The sequence below is a fragment of the Cryptomeria japonica genome, chromosome 3 (assembly GCF_030272615.1).
Source record: "Cryptomeria japonica chromosome 3, Sugi_1.0, whole genome shotgun sequence".
Taxonomy (NCBI): domain Eukaryota; kingdom Viridiplantae; phylum Streptophyta; class Pinopsida; order Cupressales; family Cupressaceae; genus Cryptomeria; species Cryptomeria japonica.
Genome location: NC_081407.1, coordinates 957,394,143 through 957,418,375, shown reverse-complemented (window position 1 = coordinate 957,418,375; position 24,233 = coordinate 957,394,143). Strand labels below are relative to the sequence as shown.

Here is a 24,233-nt window from a genome sequence, read left to right as displayed (position 1 = left end):
ATTAAAATCTCCGACTCAATTTGAATCCATAAATCTATGAATAGTCTTCAAATCTTGATCCTATCTAGAATTATTATGATAAAATGAAGTATTTGGAGGTGCCCCACAAATATATGAAGACCATGTTCACTTCATCTCGATGTACTTGTCTAATATTAGCCATGAATGGGATATGAGAGGCATTTATGTTCCATTAATCCAATATTTTATTTATTTTTTATGTTTCCATAATCCCCAACTTTATGCTCCATTTTCATATCATATCATTTATTAAGTTTATTTATTTTTCTTTCGTTCAGTCACTAGATTATGAGGGCCTCCCCTTTCATTGTCGTAGATGCTTCTCAACTGGTCACTTAGCTACGAATTGTTCTTCACGTTGTAAAGGTACTGCTACTTAGTGGAAAGATGTGAATGTTGATCATTTGACTGTCGATGCTTCCAATTCTGATGACTCTTCGCATGCTAATGATTACTCCTCTCGAGATGAGGTTGTGCCTCTTACTGCTGATGTGGCCTCTGCTACCCTCCTCAATCTTACTCCAATTGATGTGGCCTTCTCTAGACCTAAGATTTTTACTTTTGTTGCTCTTGTTCTATAGCAACAGTTTGCCCCTATTCTATAGCAACAATGTACTTTAGGTGCTAACAGACACTCTAAGGGGATTCCCCCCCTTGATCCCACCGGTAATAATGTTCCTAATAGTAGTATTGTCTAGATTGGTGTTTGTCCTTAACGAAAAGGTAATTCTTCCCTCCCCCAAAACTCTTTCAAGTCAAGTTGTGGGTGATTCTTCCCACTCTTGAGTTGGGATCTAAGCTTGTAAAGGGTCAACCCACTTGATTTGTTGCCTTTCTTTTATGCTACCTATGGGTTATTTGTATACAAGGTCAACACCCTTGTTTTGTTGACTTTAATATAGAAAACAACACATAAAACCTATGAAATATTGTTAACTCGCAAATCTCTATATTTTACCATATCCTACAAGAATGTATGAAGGTAAGGGATTTAACAATCACCAAGAGGAAAAGAGATAACCAAAATAGATCTCAAAACAAGCCTAAAGATTATAATACATAGATAGTTCTTGTAAATAAGACGTGCACAACATATATTTCCTCAAAATAGCAAAAAAAATCACTCCTACATGAAGGTAAGAACACTTAAACCATGTGGTAACGGAAGCATAAGATCCACAAAAGGTGAAAAGAAATAACTTTATTAATTTCAAGGCTTAAGCAAGTTTTACAATTTGAGAAAGAGAAAAATATTATAAATAAATTTTCCCTTATGTCTTTCTTGTTGTATTAGAACTAGTACATATTAAAAAAACATACAAATACATTGATCTCTGACTTTGGAAAGTGGGATAAGTCATAGAAACATGGAATTGGAGTGTTATAGAGATCACTTAGGTCATACTCATCATCATCATCGCAGTTAATGTTTGTAGGTGAGAACATCACTATTAGGATTTTTAGGGTAGTTTTAATAAGCAAGGATTCATCGTTTTGATCTTTGTCACTTTGTGTAATGATTACAAAGGTGTTTTGAGTGTGTATGTCCATAATGAATCTATAAATATTTTATTGAATCATTGAAAACACAGTGTGAATGGATTGAGTTCCAAACCCCTATTGGTTGCATTAACTCGCGCATGATTTAATTCCTCTTTCTCCTCTTTGAATCTTCACTTGCCATATAAAAACCATCACGGCAATGTGTTCCTTGAGGAAAGATTTGTGAAATCTCGTACAAATGATGTCCTACGAAAAATATATGAATTCTCAAGCCTAATTACCTCCACCAGTTTAATAAATTATGGCATGGCTAAGCACTACTTTTCATCTTTGGAATTGTTCCAACCTCTATAAAGAATGATTTTTTGGCACCATCAAATGTGATTTGGTAGATGTCGGGTCAAATTAGGCTATTAATGTCATTTTTTAGTTGTCCAAGAGGATAGGTTGGAGATAAAAAAAAAATGGAACTAAAAAATGGTATGAGTTTCAAACTTTGGGGATCGAGAATTACTCATAGAGATGAAGAATCAAGGAATCGGGGCTAATAGGGAAACCATGCTATAGGAGATGTGAGATCTGAAAGGTCAAAAGGGTAACTCTAATAGGAATAATGCATCAGGATGTCGAGGGGTCATGTCAAGGCTTAACATAGTACCAAGTTAAGAAATGGCCAGAAGTCTAAATCTACAAAGTTATTTAGAACAAACAAGTGACTTTCAAGCTTTTGAGGTTGGTGGAAACAAGGTCCTTAATGAAGGAAAGGCTACAAAGTTTTGACTCTAAAAGACTTAGAAATATTTTGGAGCATAAGGGATTAAAGTGATGGGGAATTAGGATGGGCTTAACTTGGTACCAAGCTAAGGAATAGTCGAATGTTTGACTCTACAAGATTAGTTAGAACAATAGATGGGATTTTGATCTCTTTGTGTTAATATAAATGAGGTACCCAATTAATGAAAGGTCAAAAGTCTTGACTCTAGGAGACTTTCAAAACTTTTTAAAGTGTAAGGTATCGAAGCTTAGGAAGTGAAGATGAATAGGAATAGTGTGATGTCCCAAAAAGAAATGTTTGTCAAAAAGATTATAATAAAATAAAATACAGCAATTATTAAGCACAATATCATGCTAAAATCCTCATCAATTTACTTTCAACATAAACCAAAATACCCACAAAGATTCATCAATATTCCACACAAATTATGCACACGAATTTGATAATCCAATAACAAAATCAAAAGAAAACTTCACCAAAATAAAATACAAATAAATATCAACAAATAACATTATTTGTATGGCCTATAGTTTTGTACCAAAAAATTTTCAATTTCTATATCCAACACAAATTTGCATACAAATTTATCAATTTTAACACACTTGATTTCACCCAACACGTAAATGGCTTTGTTAGAATCCAAATATCATAGCTTGACATGGTTTCCATCTTTATCTTTAAGCTTATCCCTCACTACCAACAAACTACCTCGCTACCTTCCTAGAAGAGAGGTACTCGTCACCCTTAAAAAAGTTCAAGGAATCAAAAGGCTTGTAAGCCCAAACATGTTGTAGCAATAGAAGGATAAGGAGTTGGTGGATAAGGGAATTAACCCTCCTAAAATGGACATCTATAACGAAGAACTCAAAAAGCACTTCCAAAAAGAATAGAATGTTAACCAACTTTTTATACCTAAAGTTATTTAAAAGAAACAAGTGATAGCAAGACACACTTAAACCTTTCAAGAATCCCTAAAAAAACCAACCTAGATAAAATTCATTTCTCTTTAAAATACCCTTATTTGTCTTTGAACCCATACACCAACATTCTAATGACATGAGAAATGCTTTCTTTGGAAACTTCAAAATGCAACCCTCTTAGCACCACCCTCCTTACTTTCCAATCATTTGAAAATTCCATGAGCAAGGTCATGACCCCTTCCTTATCCTCTCCATAAAATTTACCAAACCACCGTTCCTAAGGATATGCCAAGTGGTAGATTTATCCTTAATGCCATAATAAGACGTTAGTTAGATCCTAACCCTATCACCTCCAATATTGAAATTCTTAGAGTCCCTCTCAAAAGTTCCTTTTCTCCATATTAGCTTCTCCTTACAAATAAAAATTTAGTTGGAACATTAAATCTTACTAACCTATATATAGGTTGGATAATTAAATATAATAAATTATTATTATTATATTTCTGTAGAAAATTAAATATAATAAATTATTATTATTATAGAAATAAAATAGTTTTTAATTATGTGTGCTCACTCAATGGATAATTTTTTTTTATGGTAAACCACATGCTTTCTTAATATCAGTCTAGGATTTTCTTGTAGGTACATCATGCTTTCATCCTTAGATTTTTTTTTGTTATGTACATCATGCTTTTATCCCTTAGTTTATACTTCATCTCCGGCAAAACCCTCATAATCTATTCTACGAAAGGCAAAAACAAGACCATTGTAACCCTTCGTTGAAGCTCAGATAACCATCATGTTTCCAACTGAGAGCCTTAATTTTAAGGAACTCACTCTTAATTAGTGTTGCCATTTTTGGATCTTATGGATTAAAATTACATTGCTGCTATAATTTAAATTTTAAATTTATTTTATTGTTATTTTCAGCATACGGTAAATTTTTTCATTTTCTTTTCTAGAGTATTGATTATCCGTTCAAACCTTCTGTGCTTTCCTGTTCCAACAACTGCTTTATCTCTGGACATTAATATATAATTTACCTTGTATTTTTCTTTCCCAAAGGATTTCTGTAATGAAGATGTTACGATAATTTTTTAATTCATTTTTCAATTAATAGAGAATCCACATTGAAATATTCTTATAAAGAAAATTCTGCATCCTAGCTCAAGCACAGCTTGAAATGGAGTTAATGGCACACATATTAAAGGGCATCGTTGGTATTAACATTAGCTTTGAGAGTAACTCTTCTGTTGGTTGAAAATAATATGAACACTTTTTCAAATGCACTGATTAAGACAATTATATATGGAAACTAAGTTTAGCTTACAAGGTCGCTGACCTTTAAGTTACTTCATAACCAACCAGTATACAATTAAAACCCAACACAGCATATTTTTTCAACAGACTTACAACAATAGTATAAGATAACAAAAACTTAAGAAAGCAGTTTTCTTTTAATCTCAGAAACTGTTAAGGAACTTAGGCTCCTTGCTTCATATTGAATAAGGATTCACATTACACATGAACCTAGAAATAGATAAAATATATGGATGATAAAAAAATTGCTTTCATTCCCCAAAAAAATCATATGTTGTTGCAGGTAATTCAGGGATTGCTTCTTAGCCCACTGAAACAAATTTAAAGGGCTACAACCTAACGATATGTTACAATTTATCATTCTCATCGAAGGCATAATCAAGTGTTATTGCCAGCAATTTAAACATTGCTGCTTGGCCCATTTAAAAACAAGCCTATGAAAACGACCACTATTTTCCTTGAATATGTTACAATTCATCATTCTTGAAAGAGGTAAAGTTAATACAACTGGGATAGATCAACTAGAGTTTATGATGGTGATGAACGGTAATAATTTTACCACTTCCTGAAAAGTAGCATCCACAAATTGTGAACATCCAGCAACAAAATTAGATAAATAGTGGCTGCTTGTCTTTCAAACTCTGACTATAAGCCATATTATAAATATAAAAGGCCCACACAATCTCAATGGATTACTCCGACAAGGATCAATCTCCAGTCACAACCTACCAATACCATTCAGCTGAACAATAATCGCAAAACCCAAGAGTGACCCATCTGCCTTCCTCTGACAAAAGCGTAATGACATTAGTCACAAGATATTGTTACCATACACTACTGGATAACTTGCATAATTCCATTTGATCCTCTTTCATTCCATCATTATCAGCTTAAACAACTTTACTTGATACCATGCAGCCTAGCGAAACAATTCCTCAAATCCAATGCTTGCAAGATTCCCCAAGTCGCTGCTTACAATAAAATCAGAGTCACAAGCCTCATAATGATGAGAAATTATTTGTGCGTCATAAAATGGTCTACAAGGACCAAAGAAAGTATCCAACCAATTGAAATCCTCATCATCAACTTCACCCAAAGGTATCATACTCAAATTATCAGAGAGAGAACCCAGATGAACTTTCAGCTCAGAAACTAACGCTGCACTATCGACTGCCATTGTTACTTCAGTCTCTTCAACTTCTCCATCTGCTTCATTAGAATCCTGAGTTCCTGTATCAGTCTCCACTAGCCGCTGATTCAAATCCAAAAGGCGAGGTTGCTTAGGTTTTGGAGGCTTTGTTAAATCCGTGGCAGGCTGATGTTTCCCTAATACTTGTGGGTTTGTCCCAGAGATAGACCCCGTGGTGCCAGAAAATGACCCAGCTGCCCAAATCTGAGCTTCCTCATCTAAAACAGTCTCTAAATCACTCCTGATTTTTTAAGGTAATCACAACAATCAATCTTCAGTATCAACAGAGGATCAAATTTAAAAGCAGAAAGTAATCGGCATCAAGAAGAATATAAAGCAAAAGAATAATTATCAAACAAACAGACAAAAGCACAAGATTGAATTAGTAAACAAGTACCTTGTTTGATTTCCATTCAGGCCACATGCATTCTCACGAACAAAGTTGCCAGATGTATCTAAAGGTTCAGGATGTGTATCTGCCCCATCTATAATCACAGTGATATGCTTTGGAAAAGGAAGTTCAGCTGGTTCATCAGATATCTGAGGAAACTCCACACTCAACTCTAGCCGGTCTACTGCCAGAAATCTCTGTTCTTCTCCCAATGGGCTTTGCACAGAGGCTCCCTGATCTGAAAGGTTAGCCACTTCACATGGTTCATCTGCCTGTTGTTTCCATGACTCAGCCAATGCTGCTGCAACTAGTTCTGTATTTCTGTTTGAATGACCTATGCTTCTAATTGCTTGATCTACATTTATGGCATGAGAAGGAAGCTTTAAAATAGGAATTGAGTGGCCACCAAAAGAAACACATATATTGTTGGTGAAATTTTCATTTCGGGCTTTGATATTGAGAATCCCATTCCTGACATGAGAACCAGCAGAAAGCACCGCTGCAAAGTGTCTTTGTATAAGTAACTCATTATCAGGGAGTTCTTGGACAATGTCTAGCAATCTTTTGACATGTTCCTGTCATCAATTACATGTTTAGAAAAATCCAAAAATAATGACAAAATTTCAGGAGATAAACTACGCGCACACATATTAAATAGATATCCAAAGAAGGAATTTACCTCCGTAACTTTTAACTGTGTCTTGGCAGATGAATTAGCTTTCTCACTGTTTGAATCAGTATTGGTACTTGAAATGTTATTAAGAAACAGTTCTCCAAACCTTTCACGACAGTGAATAGGGTGGCGGTACCTGCCTCTGTAAAACCCACCACTAGATATTCCATAGAGAGTATCACTTGCTAGTGCCCAATTTATACCGTATTCATGCACTATAGCACATAAAACAGCATCTTCTGAAGTTGTCCATGGATCAGCTGGAGGAAGACGATCTCTTGATTTCCGATTACCTTTTTTCTTTTTCTTATCCAGCTTTATTATAGAAACCTTTTTAGAAGGAATACCCATGATTGAAATCTTGCCACCTACTTTACTTGTGCCCATACCAAATTCATTTAAAGCCAACTCTAAATCACCATCACCACACTGGTCAATGTCCATAAACTGTGCATTTTTGTTCCCATCCAAATCAAGCTCTCCACTTGCATGATTCTTCTTGGACTTCTTTGAGTTGCTTTTTGGAAACATATCATCTTCAAAGAGCTTGAGAGCTTTACGTTTCCGTTGCAAGAAAGTGTGGCCAGAAATTTCCCCATTTTCAAAGTTGTCCTCGTGATCTAGAGTTAAGTTGTCTGGTTGGTCCTCATCCATGCATGAATCATCCTGTCTTGTAGCCAAGTTATTCTTCTTTAGGGACTTGAACTTGGTCTTCTTCAACTTCTTTTTCAACTTAAGTTTCAGTGATTTTTTGGCTTCAAACCTGGTTGGAAGAATATAAGAGAACATAATATATTTTAATAACTAGCAATCTAATATTAGCAGTTTGAAAAAAGCAACTAAGAGGCTGGATTATTTGAATTATGTACACTTACATTTCTGGCTCTCCACCTGCTTCATCGCCCAAGTCCCATTCAAGCTGAGCTTGCAACTACCACAAACAATAAAAACATTTAAAACATTGTACAATAAGCAACTGTGCAAATAAATGATTTTTTTCAAACCACAAAGGAACTCACCTGCTGTTGAGCTAACACCTCAACCTGTTGGCGGTATGTTTCATTAGCAAACTCAGTATCCCAGCCTGTGTTTAACAAATGAATCAGTATAGAATATTTTCTTCCAAAAATGCATCATAACTCAATATCCTGCTTCTCCCTGAAATGCATCTTAAAACAAAGAAAGTTCAAGCTCAATACCACATAAGAGTGCAGATAGCTAGGTTATTTTATTTTCAATCCATCAATGTAAATTGAAATGGGCGTCTACGAGGATTTTGAGAGGACCTTCCAGAAATGGAAACAAAATAAAAAGTTTAAGCATATTATTGTTGTACTCTAATGTGATGTTAGCTAGTGCATCTTTTGGGTTGGGTATTCACTAGGATAATATAATTCACATTTTGCACATGTTGAAACAATTAGTTTTATTCTTTATCAATTAAAAGCACTAAACACAGTTACGTTTAAATATGGTTTCATTTCAAGTATTACTAATTTACTAGTATGCCTATCTTTAGAAAAAATTATTAAACCAAACAGAGATGTCATTATGAAGGTAGTTATTTTAATTGTATTTTTCTTTATTTACGTTTTTCTTTCTTCTTTTATTGAAAGTTATTTTTACCATAATAATAAAAATTACTTGTTATGTAATTTGATAAAGAAAATAGCAAATTGTTATATAATTAAGTAAATAAAAATATTAATTAGTAAGTAATATTTTTGAAATAATTATCATTTTAAATTTTAAATAAGATTTTTTGTCACATTATTTATTTTATATTATATTTTTTAATAAGACAATAAACATAAAATATATTACATAAAAAAAAATTATTTAACTTTTACTTCATCAATTATTTTTATTTTTCATATGAACAATTTTTAATATTAATTTCAATCACAGATTATCAAGCATTGAAATGATAGTTATATTTATAATTTTACATTCATGAGATATTTATCTTAAAAAGAGTGATTTTATTTATATAGAGTTATTTTATAGCTTTCATTTTATTATGACGAAGGCGTATTATACTCACATAATGGATGCAAAAAGTTCGTCAATAAAAACTAGAAGCATTTAATTTGACATGTAATTTGACGTGTTTGTGACATTTATGTGCATGAAAAGCAAAACATATATTTTATTTATTTTCTCCTATCAACTACCACACTGCTATCAATCATTTTTGTCTATTTCCACCATGTAATCAGTTAGCTTCACAATTATCTCAATTTAATATTATAATAATATTACAATAATTTGATAATATAATAGTAATGTAGTCTTAATAGATTTTATAATATCTTCATAATAATTTAATATTAATTACAATATCAAAATATAATAATAACTTAATACTAATTATAATATAATAATTTTTAAGTAAAATAATGAACAAATATGATATCTTTCGGAGTACTTTACCTATATTCATCTAAAGATAGGTATGCTAGTTTTATTTTATTCCTTGTGAGATTTTGCCAAGATCAAGAGCTCAATGAAATGTACAAAAAGAGAGAGAAAATATAGGACAAGAATAAACTGTATTCTCATCAATAGATAGATGATCAAAAGATCAATAGGTCTTACCATAGTTCCCAGACTCGGACTCGGCTTGGACTCAGCAAGGCCGACTCGACTCGTGACTGACTCGGCAACGACTCGGCAAACTAAAAAAAACCTTGAAATTAAGAGATTTTTAACGATTTAAAACTTGTTTCATGCACCCATCATTGAATAAAGCCCAATTATAATGTGTGCTAGCTTGTTATGCCATGAAAGGCATGCTGGTAGAGTATCTACTTGTTTGGGGCTTATGTTTAGTATTTTCTTTGGCCAAATTGAAATTCTAGGAGCACCAACATGAGACATCATGAGAATCTTCACTTGGAAACTGTAAGGAGTGCTTGTGTATGGTAGCATTACATAGTGTGCTTGTTGAACTTAGGTTTTACCTGGGGACTATAGTTGACCTTGGTCTTTCTTGGACCTCTTAGTTTTTAGGCTATATATATGTTTGGATGGAAGGGGGAATTGTGAGGCCAGAAGGGTTTGAAAATATGCTCCTCAGAGACATGTCCCTTGCCAAAAATAACCTTGTGCCCCATGGGGGGATTTTTTGGGATGCGGGGATAGGTAGGAAATGTCCCCAACTCACCCCCTTTTTTCAAAATTTTAAGAAACATCCCTGTTGTGAGGTACTCACACATCGCCCCATTGCAAATGAAAACCCCCACTTTTTGCTTTCTAGGGTTAGCTTTTTTAGTTTTGTTGTTGGTCGTTTTAGTGTCTTAGCCTTTGCATTGAAGGGATTGAGTTTCTGAAAGGTCATCAAGTCAGGTGGATCTCCTCAAGGTGGAGTGAAGGAGGTTATTTCAGTTAAGTGATTAGGGGTTATTTAGATCATTCCTAGGGTTTTTGTGTACTACCCGTCATGCTTCAAGTTGCTAAATCAAACCTTGGTTGAATGCATAGTGTCCTCCTAGGTCTCGTCCCTTACATCAAGGTCAGAGTGAACTCGCCTTAAAAGTCTGGAATGTCATCCTGATCCTGAAATGGCCTGAAATTTGACTGTCTAGAAATTTGAAGGATCCTCCAAAAACTACATTTTGCATTATAACTAATGGAGGTCCGAAACCACTCTCAAACATCCTGACAATATATATGGAATATAACTTAAAGTATAAGAAAGAGAAAAGACAAGGAAATGTCATTTATACTTAAATGTTATATTCCATTTATGAATCCTGACGGAGAGACTAACTTGTCAAACAACTTCATGTTTTTTGTTTTTTTTTGCAAGTCAAAACATTGACCTGTCGTGGCGGAGTCTTGGAGCTCGGACTCGGCAAGTTTTGCCACAACTCGCCTGACTTGCAAGTCAGACGAGTTATGGTCAAAACTCGCCTAGTCTGAGTCCCGAGTCAGCAAAACTCGCCGACTCGACGAACCCGCATGACTCGCGGCGAGTCTGGGAACTCTGGTTCTTACATACAATGAATATGAGCCTGCAAGTCAGGCGAGTTGTGGCAAAACTTGCCTAGTCTGAGTCCCGAGTCAGCAAAACTCGCCGACTCGACGAACCTGCATGACTCGCGGCAAGTCTAGGAACTCTGGTTCTTACATACAATGAATATGAGCCTGCATATATAGGCAAGGCTAATAAGAAACAAGGGTAGGTAGGAAATAGGTGTGGTAGGTAGGAGAAACAATATAATATTCCACATGAGGTGGATCACCCACCGAACGTGAAATTATCACTCCACAATAAGTGGATATGATAGAGTAGTAACAAGATCACACCATAATAGGTGAAAATTCTCCTACACACTATCCCAAGGTGGCACAAACACCCAAGTGTCTCATACCCAAACTACTATGAAATGCATTTCCTAAGTAAACTTAAGTAAGGTGTAATAATATCCATGATGAATAATTATTTACACCAACACCCCCCCCCCCCTCTTAAGTGCAACTTAGTGGAATGGACTAAGTCTACAATGCAGCTAAGCAATGCAAAATGGGTCCCAGCTACGAGGCCATGTTAGGTACCCATGTACAAATGCAAATGCATGCAAACCAATGCAATGAAATCTCTCATAAAGCAAGGAAAGAAAGAAAAACCCAATGGGAAAAAACCCTCCCCCAAAAGAGAGATGAAAGCAATACAAGAGAACTCTCATAGAAGAATGTGAGGAACAAAATCCTATGTGAGGAAAAAGTCCCCCCCATATGAGAGAAGAAGAGAAGCTAGGAAGCCTCCCCTCAATGTAGAATCTGCACCAATGATAGAAGCTCGATGATGTATGAAGAAACTGTTCCACGAACGTCGAACAACATTCCTCCCCTTAGGAAGAAACAAAACCAAAGGTGTATCCATGAAGTCTCCCCAATCATGAAGGGAAGATGTATGAAAAAAACTCATGATGAATGAAGTCTCTGAAAAACTGCTCAAGTGTCCCCATGTTGATGATGAAAGATACCCCTTCCAAAGGTGGTAAACTGCTCCACACTGCTGAAAAAGAAACTCCAAGATCTAGTGGAGATGAATGTAAAACATGTCCCAAAGACTCACATGTCTCCTCTAAACATAAAGAGACCTCCTCCAACTGATGTACATAAGTATCCACAATCATGTTATCCTCGAAAGAATGATCATGTAGAGAATGAACAAGAGGGTCAGAGTGTCCCCTCGCAACAATCGAAGAAGGATCATCTTCATCAAAGAGAAAATGAATATCATCAATGATGTCTCCCAAATCTGCAATGTAGGATTTCACAAACAAACCTGCAATGTTTGTCAAGTACTCATCCCAAGAATCTGAAGCTGGAAGACAATGAATATCATGCTGCACTGAATCACATGAAGGCAAAACTGTCACACTATCTGCATCATCAGGTGCAATAGGTGATGTGATATCAATAGGAAGAGATGAAACACAAGGCTTAAGAATGGGGTCATATGTGAGAATCCCCAAGTTCAAATACCCAAAGTTCTCCTCAAAATCTGAATCATCACAAGAAGTGTGATCATCATATGTGAAGAATCATCATATGTGAAATCATTATCATCAACAAAATCTGAAAAGGTATATAACCGAGATGCATGATCAACCACCCCAGTCACAATGATAGCTCTAATCTCCAAGTCTCTAATGAAAACTGACTCAGGTGTGAACTCCACAATTCTCTTAGTTGCGACATGTGTGATTTGATAGATGGAAAGGAGATTGTTTGTCAAATGGGGTACACACAACACATCATTGAAGGAGTTATCCCCAATGGCAATAGATCCTTTCCCAATCACATCCATGTATGTATGATTGCCCATCAAAGTTTGCGGCATGGTGCAAGGCTCAAATGTAGAGAACATAGACTGCGAAGATGCCATATGATGAGAAGCCCCTGAATCTAGAAGCCATCTCCCTGATTCATGACTTGTAGTAGCACAAAGAACTTTTCCTTTTCTTGTCTCAAAAGAGTGAGTCTTCCCACTTGTAGAAGCCATGAATGCTTGCCCTTTTCCTTTTGAATGTGTGGAAGTTGAAGTTGATGAATTATCCTTCTTGTAGACATTACGCAAATCGATGTTATGCTTTTTGAGGATGTGTGTGAGCTCATCAATCTTCTTAGAATGGCAACAATGCTCCTCATGACCAAACTTTTTACAATAGGCACAAGTAGGTCTCTCCCTCTTTGGTGAATTGTCCCTCTTGGAAGACGATGAATCTCCTTGTTGTGGAGAAGGTGGTGCTTTGTCCTTAGGCTTTGATTGTCGTTTCTTCTTGTTTGAGTTGTCCTTTCCTTGATTTCCTTTGTTTCCTTGATTTGCCACTAATGCTTGAGACTTAAAAGTCTTAAGAATGCCCATGCTTATCAACTTAGTTTGTTCCATCATCAGCATTTCAGCGAAAGCATCAAATGTAGGCATTGTGTAGCTTGAACCCATTGTCATCCTATGGGTTTGGAAACTAGAAACAAATGTTGCATATTCTTGTGGAAGCTTGCCCATCAAATTGAAGATCAATTGAGTATCCTTCTTATCAATGCCACAATCCTTGAGTTGTGCCCTCAACTCTTTTGCCTTAGTGACATAATCTTGTATAGTATCAAAGTTCTTGGGATCTAAAATGGTGAGATCACTATCAATTTGATATCCCCTAATCTCATCAACTTGACCATACAAGTCTTGAAACTTTTGCCAAGCATCCTTGATTAGAGTACATTTCTCAATATGAAAAATGAGATCCTTTGATACATACTTTCTTAAGGTACCAATTGCCATGATATTTTTAGTCAGCCAATCCAAGTGACAAACAGGATCAGTTTTGGGATCAGCGGGAGCAACAATAGTTCCATCAATATAATGAGTTAGTCCTTTTTCCATAAGTTTACTCCACGCATCAATTTTCCAACTAGCATAATTATGAGGAGTTAAGAGAGGAAACTTAGAGAACCCATAGCAGCAAAAAAGAAGGAACACAAGAGCACAAAAGCACAAGAGACACCCCCCCAAATTCAATCAAGCAAAGTACCCTCCCAAAAATGATTATTTTGGCACTTTATATGTAGTGCGTGTACAATAGGCCACTTGCAAACAATGGCAAGGTGGACTTCTGATTTTGTTTTACAATTGCCCCAATAGGCTAAGAACTATAATGCAAAAGACCAACAAGATAGATCTATGCAATACAAGTGCCAAATTGGCCAACAAAGACCATATGCAGAAAGTACAATTTCTACCCAAAATCGCTACAAAATGATAGCATATTATAAGTAGACGAAAAATTATGCACTTTCAAAAAAAACAGTACTTGAAAAGGAGTTCGTATGAGCCCAAATGGAGTCCCAAAAGTTGCAAAATCGGGGATTACTCAGCAGCCGTGATGAAGATCTGAATCTTTTGAAAATTTTGTGCATCAAAAAAAAAAAAAAAACCACCTGCACCAATACGAAGAGCGCGAAATTCTACCCCAAATCAAAAAAAATTGCATTGAAAAAGGAGGTACTGAGCCCAAGATATTGCCATTTGAAAATTGCCTATCAGATTCAAAAATGCAAATGGAGAGGGGGCTGAAAATTCCTTTACATATGCTGACGTCAGAATCTCACAAGCAGAATCTTGTTTAATCCACAGAATATTCCTTGTGCTAAAAAAACTTTGATTAAAAAAGCTTTCAAAATAAACTTTAAAGAGTATAAGTGGAGGGACCCATGTGGGGCCTCTTCACTCCACACTCCACATCCCACGCAAGTGGGTACTTACATAAGATCAGCAAATAAATAAATCTCAGCAGATCCTCACACATGAATGAACCACCTCACAAAATGGCAATCTCCTAAATGAAAACCATGAGCCTAAGAAAGCCATTGATCCCAAAGCAAAATGATGTGCCAATAACCGTAGACAACTAGTCTATCGGAATTCACAGATCTACTAGAACATAATACCGAGAAACAACTAGAGACAGACCGTAAAAGCCAAGGAATATACGATGGATACCAAAGAGATGATTTGGAAATAGAGGCAAAGGGCTAATGAGCATATGCAGAAGCCCACTTGTAAGTGATGAGAAATCAATAAACCTGCAGATCTTGCACGTAATCCGGCAAAGCCAAAATGGTCTTCACAGAAAAGAGTTGGTCGCCACCATCAGGCCAAAAAAACTGAGTTGCAGATTGATGACACTGCGCAAAGAATAAATATGGTGCAAAAAATAACAAAGTATATAGCCCCAAACAAGTCGGGGGGACAAATTTGACATGGGTATCAGATGTGCACGCAGATTTGAATATTAGTTTTGCCTCTTCCCAAAAGAAATTGAACCAACAAATATTTCCACTGAAAATAAATGTGCCTGATACAACTGAAATAATTTGCCCAGGTCTGATAAATAATGTAGAAAATGAAATGCAACTGAAAACAAATTCTACAAATTGTTGATCGGAAGGGGTCAAATGGCCCTCCAACTATAAAAAATTTGCTACAAAAACAATTTTACCCAAACATAGGCATATTTGTAGTCAAAGTTCATGGAAACGGCCACCCAGACACAATGGCGAGGTCGGATCTAGTCTAGGACTCCTCCAAAAGATGTTGCTCCTCAGATCTGCCTCTTGACGTCGCAATAATGCCTCTCAAGGACGAATCAAAGATGCTCTAATGGCTCTGATACCATGTGAAATTTTGCCAAAATCAAGAGCTCAATGAAATGTACAAATAGAGAGACAAAATATAGGACAAGAATAAATTGTATTCTCATCAATAGATAGATGATCAAAAGATCAATAGTTCTTACATACAATGAATATGAGTCTGCATATATAGGCAAGGCTATATGGGTATGTGAGCACACAAACATGACATGTGACTCAATAAGAAACAAGGGTAGGTAAGAAATAGATGTGGTAGGTAGGAGAAACAATATAATATTCCACATGAGGTGGATCACCAACCGAACGTAGAATTATCACTCCACAATAAGTGGATATGATAGAGTAGTAAAAAGATCATACCATAAAAGGTGGAAATTCTCCTACACACACTATCCCAATGTGGCACAAACACCCAAGTGTCTCATATCCAAACTACTATGAAATGCATTTCCTAAGTAAACTTAAGTAAGGTGTAATAACATCCATGATGAATAATTATTTACACCAACACCCTTAATAGGTCTTTTATGATTTTAGTTTTAATTTTTATTATTTCTGACTTTGTATGTCCGTTCTTTAATATCAGTACCTAAATCAGAAAATTTAACAGATCATTTTAACACAGAATTTAAGGAAAAAGCTTTTATGTTGCATCCAATTCAAAATAACTTCAGATATCTTAGTAGCATTACTCAGAATCGGGATTTACTAAGAAAACCAAAACTATAAATGAATTCAGTTACTTGGAAAAAAGAATACCCCACAGAACAAAACAATTTTGTTTTTGTTTTTGAAAACTAGAGCAGAGGCCTTAGGGCAGCAGCAGCCAGTGGAGTCAAAGGGGAAAAGGGAAGTACCCCTCAGATACAAGGCAGAGACAACAGGCAGAACCCCAACCATCAAACACAAATTAAGATCTTTAGGGTCACACAGACCTTGACTAAAATGGTAAAAACCAAAATAAGAAATATTTTTGAACTTTGAAGCTATGTCTATAACCTTGCATGTATAAATCATAGTTGAAAAACAACTCAGTAATGACTTGGCTAAACCAAAAACAAAAATTAAGAACTAAGAATCATTGCATCCAATTCAAAATAACTTCAGATATCTTAGTAGCATTACTCAGAATCGGGATTGACTAAGAAAACCAAAACTATAAATGAATTCAGTTACTTGGAAAAAAGAATACCCCACAGCACAAAACAATTTTTTTTTTGTTTTTGAAAACTAGAGCAGAGGCCTTAGGGCAGCAGCAGCCAGTGGAGTCAAAGGGGAAAAGGGAAGTACCCCTCAGATACAAGGCAGAGACAACAGGCAGAACCCCAACCATCAAACCCAAATTAAGATCTTAAGGGTCACACAGACCTTGACTAAAATGGTAAAAACCAAAATAAGAAATATTTTTGAACTTTGAAGTTATGTCTATAACCTTGCATGTATAAATCATAGTTGAAAAACAACTCAGTAATGACTTGGCTCAACCAAAAACAAAAATTAAGAACTAAGAATTACTCAGCAAATTTTCCAAAATTATAAAATGCATAAATTAAAACTTGTAAAACTATTCTTCAAAAACATGCTTACTACTGATTTCTTCATACACGGAACAATATTAGAGTTCAGTACCCTTCACAGATCAAAAAACTAGTTTAATACATATCAACTTCAAGTTTCAATATAATTACAAAATATGAATTTCTTTTTCAAATAAAACTCAAGTGTGTTGACACAGTGTGGGTGTCCTCAAACTCGGTGGTCAGCTACAAATGCTGTTGAATAAGAGCCAAATAATAGCTGATAAGAACCAACTTGTTGCTTTCCAATGCCTGTAAACTGAGACTCCCCTGCTCAAAAACAGTCTCCTAAACAATGCAAAGTGACCTTTTCGGTGCAAAATCGCATTATGAAACAGCTAGCTAGATTTTTGACAAAAGTTGCAAGCTTTTGGTAATCAATTGACAAGTTTTGGCGAGTTTTTGACAAAAAACTTGCCAATTACTCAGCTGCAAGTTGTTAAGCAAGTTACTCATGAGCCAGTTTGACTTACAAATTAGACAAGTAATTGGTAGGCTTCTCAACCATATTTAGCCATATCTGTAATGAGGGGTCTTGAAAATTCACAAAATCTATATATAATAGTATATCCATTTCCATGCAACTCTGGAGAATGTAGTGTGAAAGCAAATGGACAAGTGAGTGTTTTACAGAGTTAGTAGCCTTGTGGGAAGGGCAGGGATGTTTTGATTCCTTTCCTTTATATCTCTCAATGTGAGGGAGGGGTCACACCTCTTCATCATGTATGCCTTTTGGCAAGAGACACACCCTTTCACCATTAGCACCCTTTGAAAGAGTGGAACTCTTCATTAATTCTGCCCTTTGAAAGGGACACGACCTTTCACAATCAGATTTGCACTTCTTATTAAATCTGATCTGCACTTTTTATTCCACACCTCTCCCCTTTCAAATGAGGTAATCTTCTCCCTTTATATCTCATATTTGAGGGAGTCACAACTTTTCAATCCATGTCTTTTGACCCTTCATTAACTTAATTAAATTTTAATTATATTTAGATATATTCTTTTATATTTTTATTTTTATTTTATTTTTATTTTTAATTTTATTATTATTATTTATTATTTAATTCTATTCCAAAGTGGGGACGTTACACACCTGTTGACATTACTTTTTGCAACTCTAGAGGAGCCATAAACTATGTGAGAGCCAAGAAAATGCATAAAGTATAGAAATTTCTACAACCCTTCAAGCACACGTTCCGGAAACGGAACACTTCAATCCCACAAGCATGACAAATTCATCAACACTACCTAAACTATACTTCCAGTCAAAGTAATCAATCGTTCCAAATTGTAAATAAGGGGCAATATGCAAATCAGGAAAAATGGCATGCTTTCTCAATGAAGCAAGTTCAAATTTCTTAAAGTATCCACCTACATGATGAGGCATTGATGACCACCGCTTTTCAAGAAATGGCATCCAGGCAATATAACTAGCATGGATATCTTAAATACATGTATCTAACAGATGCCAATATATCAGGCTTGTGGCACCTCAAGACTGATATCTCTTGGCATCTTTTAGATAGATGTATTAAAGGTATCTATGCTAGTACATAACTTTTATAAATACAACTCTACATATAATCATGATTACTATTCAAATAGGATAAAACCCCATAAAAGTAAAACCCCAATATTATCAAAAAATGATACCAAAGAAACATCTTGTTATCTCATAAATAACATTTCACTATCTTGCAAGAGTGAATAAGAAGGTTGTGTTGCCAAAGAAATAATGTTGTGCTTCCTAATGACATTTTTACAAAAATATAAGATATAGGAATGTGACCAATGGTATACAAAAGAATTAATTAGGATTCAATGTGTTCCTCTCATCTTATGCATTTATTTTTCAATTTGAATTAAAATTATAAACATTTTTGAGAATAAATAAAAATAAAATAGTAATATTATCTTTTTATGACTAATCCTTTTTTGTGTTTTTATGTTTTTATGATTAAAAAAAATAAAGATTTATTAAAAAATTAACTCATTAAATAAATAAAATAATTATATAAGATGTGTTTAAGATATCTATACATATGTTCTCTAATTTCACATATGTGAATGTACTTTGTTAAGTTTGGTTTGTCTTATTTAGATTGTCTATGTTAGGCCCTGTTACTTTATTGTGTCACATTCATCATCTTTGGATTCAAGGTGAATAATTATTTATTTTAATTTTTACTTAAAACATTTTTTAACACTATTTACGATATAGTTATTTTATTCCAGTAGTATTACAAAATCTCATAAAAAATAATGAAAAACAAAAATTACTATCATTTTACTCATGACAACCCTAAATCTTTTTCCTACTTTTCTCACCTCACTCCATATTTTATTTAGTTATTTACCTTCTTTTCTACACTGATGGTTAAACTTATTATAAAAGTATTTATTTTTATTTTTTAATTTGAGTTTACTAAAGAAAGATAATTTGCAAAAAAAAAAAAATTTAAATCTCATTTGTATTTTATATGTTCATGTTTGTATTTATTACTATAAATTAAGAGTACGTTTATTATTATGTAACTCAAGAGTATGTTTATATTATATGAAATACTTTGACATATAAATTATCGCATTCACGATTAATAGAAAAGCTTTTTTTCCTACATTCTCTATAGAATGTGTGGCGTTGATTCCACATGTCTCTTTCATTTCCATTGCATGTTCAACATGATTTGCAGTCTTACAGATTACATAAATGGATCGTTCTCTTAGAAGTTTTAAAATTGTTCTCACTATTGTTATCAATATGTGATTATCCACACTAGTCATCTTTATTTTTAAGTAATTGGAGTTTCAGCATTCCAACATTAGTAAAATAAGTATGAAATATAACCTAACTACTATAATTTTCTGAAAGAGTTAGTGCAGCCAAACAATTTCTAGAAAACGGGATTAAACTCGAAAAAGAACAAAAAGTTAAACATGCAGAGTTTATGAATCCTTACTTTCATAGAACAGAGGCTCATTATCTTCATCAATCTCTGCTTCCTGCTCCTCCTTTAATTTTTCAAGTCGATCCAACTCCCACTCTGCTTCCTCAAATCTAACCTGAGATTCAACAGCAGCCTTATCTATAATTGGATCCCAAAGATCTAAAAATCGCATAGCATATTTCTCAACTGGAAGAAGATGGTCTTCAATTGATGAGCTTGCATGGCCTGCTGCAGCTGCAGCAACCACCATTTGTTGTACATCCCCCATCATATCTACCTCTGGAACAACAGCTGTACTACAACTGGGTGGATCTTCAACCTCAGTGACATCAGCGTCACAAACATCTTTCAATTCTATCTGCTCTTCCTCATCATGGGCTCCTCCCTTTGCATCATTTTTTGTTTCCTCCGTCTCATTGGCATACTCATCATCTTCTAGTAGCTTTCCAACTACCTCCTCTGTGAATTCCTGATCATCAGCTGCATCTTCTAGTTCAACTTTCTTTAAGGCCATATAATCTGCTTCATCTTCTGCATTCTTCAAAGCAGCCTCAACATCTGCATTTGACAATTGATGCTCACTTTCATGGTTTACAGGATCAGAACTGCTTATGGTTCCTTTATCTGTTCTCACTCCCAGACCAGAAAATAACTCCATAGGATTAAGCTTTTTGAAGAACTCGGTATTATAGCCACCACTTTGTATCACCAAATCATCAAGTGCACGTTTCTGGTTTGCTTTCTTTAAAATATTCTCTTCGATTGTTCTCTCACTAATCAGTCTATAAATATGAACTTCACGTGTTTGTCCTATACGGTGGCATCTATCTTGGGCTTGCTGATCCATTGCAGGATTCCAATCACTGTCATAAAATATGACCGTATCTGCACCAACAAGATTTATCCCAACACCACCACTTCGAGTTGAAAGAATAAAAAGAAAGATTTTAGGGTTAGTATTAAATCGCTGCATCAGTATTTGTCTCTCTTCTGGCTGAGTAGAGCCATCTAAACGAACATACGTATAACCATAAAGATTGATAAAGGCTTCTAAGACATCAAGCATTTTTGTCATCTGTGTAAATATCAGTGCTCTATGCCCCTCTGACTTCAAGCGTCTCAGTAGTATTGCCATCTCCTGCAACTTACCACAGTCAAATTGTATAAGCCTCCTATCTGGAAAAAATAACTGCCTGCGCACAATAACAGGTCTGAGAGGTTCAAGAAGATTACTAAGCTCTTTGGAACAATTGTCTTCAAAACCTGGAAAACTCAGGGCAGATTCTTCAGATTTGCTGCACCAGAAAACAGGCGGAGGAGCTCGTGCAGCTGGAATTACAAAAACAAAAGATTCGATCAAGTCCAACATCTTTTGACACCGTTCAGTAGGCAATAAAACCAGATCGGAAATACTTGGCATAAAGTCCAGATGACTTGCTGGGTTGTTCTTTTTTTTATGAATATCATACACAAGATTCTCAATGGTCAACAATTTTCTTAAATCCATTCCATATACAGGCTTCTTCTTGCAGCGCAACGAATTTAACCATGACATGGCCGCTGCCCGTGCCCTTGCCTGCTTCAATCTTTCTTCATTAATAGAATGCTGAATCTCCTCAAAAATGTTTCTTCTATGCATTGGTTCCTGCCTATGAACAAAACGTGACATTTCTTCATCCTTTGAATTGCCAATCTCCTGAATCAAACTAGATGGGGTAGCAACGTCTGAGACAAGATCATGCTCCCACGAGTTCATTGTAAACTCAAGCTGAGTGAAGACTAAATTCATCCCCACTAAATCAATTGCTGAATATGGCTCATTATTAAGTATGGAACAAACATTTGAGCTTACTTTTTGTTCAAGAACTGGCATATCAAATGAACTTATTATTGGCCTTCCTTCAAACAGATCTGGATGATTACACACCTTGCGTAACTGCATCAGAACATTAATCAACCCAAGAAAATTGCCACTTGCCAAGGTTGCTTGTGTTTCTGAACTTGCAATAAAATCCTCATACAAGTTGCGCTGTCTTTTTGACAGTTTGCAGCATATTACATGCTCATATTTCTTGGGAAGCTGTTTTTCCACATCTTGCTTCAAGCGGCGTAGTATAAAAGGCCGCAATACATTGTGTAGACGATCAACAACTTCTCTGTTCACTTGTTCTTGTCTCTCTACCATGCCAGATATTGGATTGCTAAACCAATCTTTAAATTCTTGTTGGGATTGAAAAAGATGAGGCATCAGAAAATGCATAAGAGACCAAAGTTCCATTAGATCATTCTGAAGTGGAGTTCCTGTCAAAAGAATTCGCCTCTTTGAGTTGAAGTTCAAAAGTGTCTGCCACCTTTGAGATTTCCAATTTTTTATCAGGTGAGCCTCATCTAGAATAAGGTACTTCCATTTTTTCCGTTTAAATGCTTTGGCATCTTGTATCACAAGTCTATAAGTTGTTATACAAACATGGAAATAATTTGGCTTTGCCCAACCCTGTCTTTTAGTCTTCCTTTCTTTTGCACTCCCAAAGTAGGTAAGGACTTTGAAAGCAGGACACCATTTCATGAATTCAGTTTCCCAATTTAACATAACACTAGTAGGGACCACTATAAGATGTGGACCCCATATTCCTTTTTCACATGCCAAGTGTGCTAAAAGTGCAATTGTCATTATTGTCTTACCAAGCCCCATTTCATCTGCTAAAATACCATTTAGACGTTTCTCGTACATAGTGACCAGCCAATCTAATCCAATATGCTGATATTCACGAAGGGAATGTTTCAGAAGGAATGGCAGTTTTGTCCGTACTTTGGTTGTAGAGAATGTATTGCCTGTTGGTTGTGCCAACCGTGCAGCAGCTGCAGCATCAGCAATTCTAACTTCACTAGAATTTCCTATATCTGCATTTTCCTGCAATTTGATGATTTCCGGAGAACCAGCTTCTACCTTGACACCTTCTCTATCTTGTTTCTCTTCTGTGATTGACAAAAATTCCTTTGGTTTTTCTCCTCTGCTGTTATCAGCATTCTCTAGTTGTCCACTGGGGCTTGCATTTGTGTCATAATGATCAGCTTCTGAGATCCCATCTGCATCCTCCAGTTTGTCCACATCCTCTGGTTCATCAGCATCCTCCAGTTCATCAGAATCTTCAGCCAAGCATTCATTCTGAGAAGAAGGAAAAGTTATGAAGCAAAATCAAACACCAAAGCAAAGAAAATTTGGAAGAAAACATTCTTGAGGACAAAACTAATTGAAAGGCACCAACCTGCTTATATCTAGCAAGCAGTTCTTCAATTGGCAACTCACTCTCTGCCTTCAAAAATTCAATCTGCACATGAGATCAGACAGTGAATACAAGATGGCTAACAAACCAAGACAACCAATCATCAAAAGAATGGAATGAATGGAGGAATCTTGATATTTCCATCAATCTCGGTGCATCAGTTGATTCTACAGTTTATCTTTTCTTTCTTTACAATGGACTAGAAGAATCTTATCATTATTTGATTATTAATGTAATGGCAAGGAGTTAAAATGTGCAGAGCAAATGAAACAACATATTGAAGTTTTAATTTATTGCCAATGCAGCTGGACATAAACAGTGAATCTTTCATCCTACTTTTAAAATTTTATGGTGTAATCTAGACCCTGCAAAGCATAAGAATTAATAAAGATAATTCTAATTTCAATGATGCATGCACTATGCACAGATTTCTTTGTGTCCAGCGTGCCAATTCTTATGCTTTACATGGTCTAGATTACACAATGATGTATGCACTATGCACGGATTTCTTTGTATCCAGTGTATCTAGGAATGCTCATGAAAAAAAAAAATTCACCAAAAAAGGGTATCCTAAGCAAAGAAGAGAACATCTTTTTGGAAAAGTAAATGTGGTTGTAAAGTAAATCAATAATTACAACATATAGGCCAAGCAGAGAACATTCAAATTTGTTAGTAGCATTTGATTTGCATCAGCATACAGAACTTTATTTTTGGTCTTTGCACAAAAAATGGCGCCCTCAAACTATGTAGAAAAATACTTGTAAACAGTTGAGCACTTCATTGTTAGAGAATAAATCTAATTTGCTTCCACTCCTACACAAACCCTTTAGAAAGACATTGTTTTGATAATAAAAAAACCTAAGCCTTCAGCTAGGGTTCATGCGGTATCCAATCAGACAAGCAAGTAGTCTAGTTTCTACTTTGAATACTGATTTCAGCGACATTTGTCCTTTCCTGTATCAAAT

At 35.3% G+C, this 24,233-nt stretch overlaps 1 protein-coding gene across 3 annotated transcripts in view; it reads right to left on the bottom strand.

Moving 5' to 3' along the window:
* Positions 1–4,771: 4,771 nt before the first annotated feature.
* Positions 4,772–24,233, bottom strand: part of LOC131035517 (protein PHOTOPERIOD-INDEPENDENT EARLY FLOWERING 1) — a 70,412-nt gene continuing 50,950 nt past the window's right edge. For all 3 annotated transcript variants that reach the window (XM_057967225.2, XM_057967226.2, XM_057967224.2), the window contains 7 exons: positions 23,251–23,313; positions 19,997–23,150; positions 7,812–7,876; positions 7,668–7,723; positions 6,799–7,555; positions 6,126–6,694; positions 4,772–5,969 (listed from right to left, as the gene is read on the bottom strand). In XM_057967225.2, the coding sequence (XP_057823208.2) occupies positions 5,459–5,969; positions 6,126–6,694; positions 6,799–7,555; positions 7,668–7,723; positions 7,812–7,876; positions 19,997–23,150; positions 23,251–23,313 (5,175 nt within the window). In that variant the 3' untranslated portion in view covers positions 4,772–5,458. The remainder of the gene's footprint in view (positions 5,970–6,125; positions 6,695–6,798; positions 7,556–7,667; positions 7,724–7,811; positions 7,877–19,996; positions 23,151–23,250; positions 23,314–24,233) is intronic.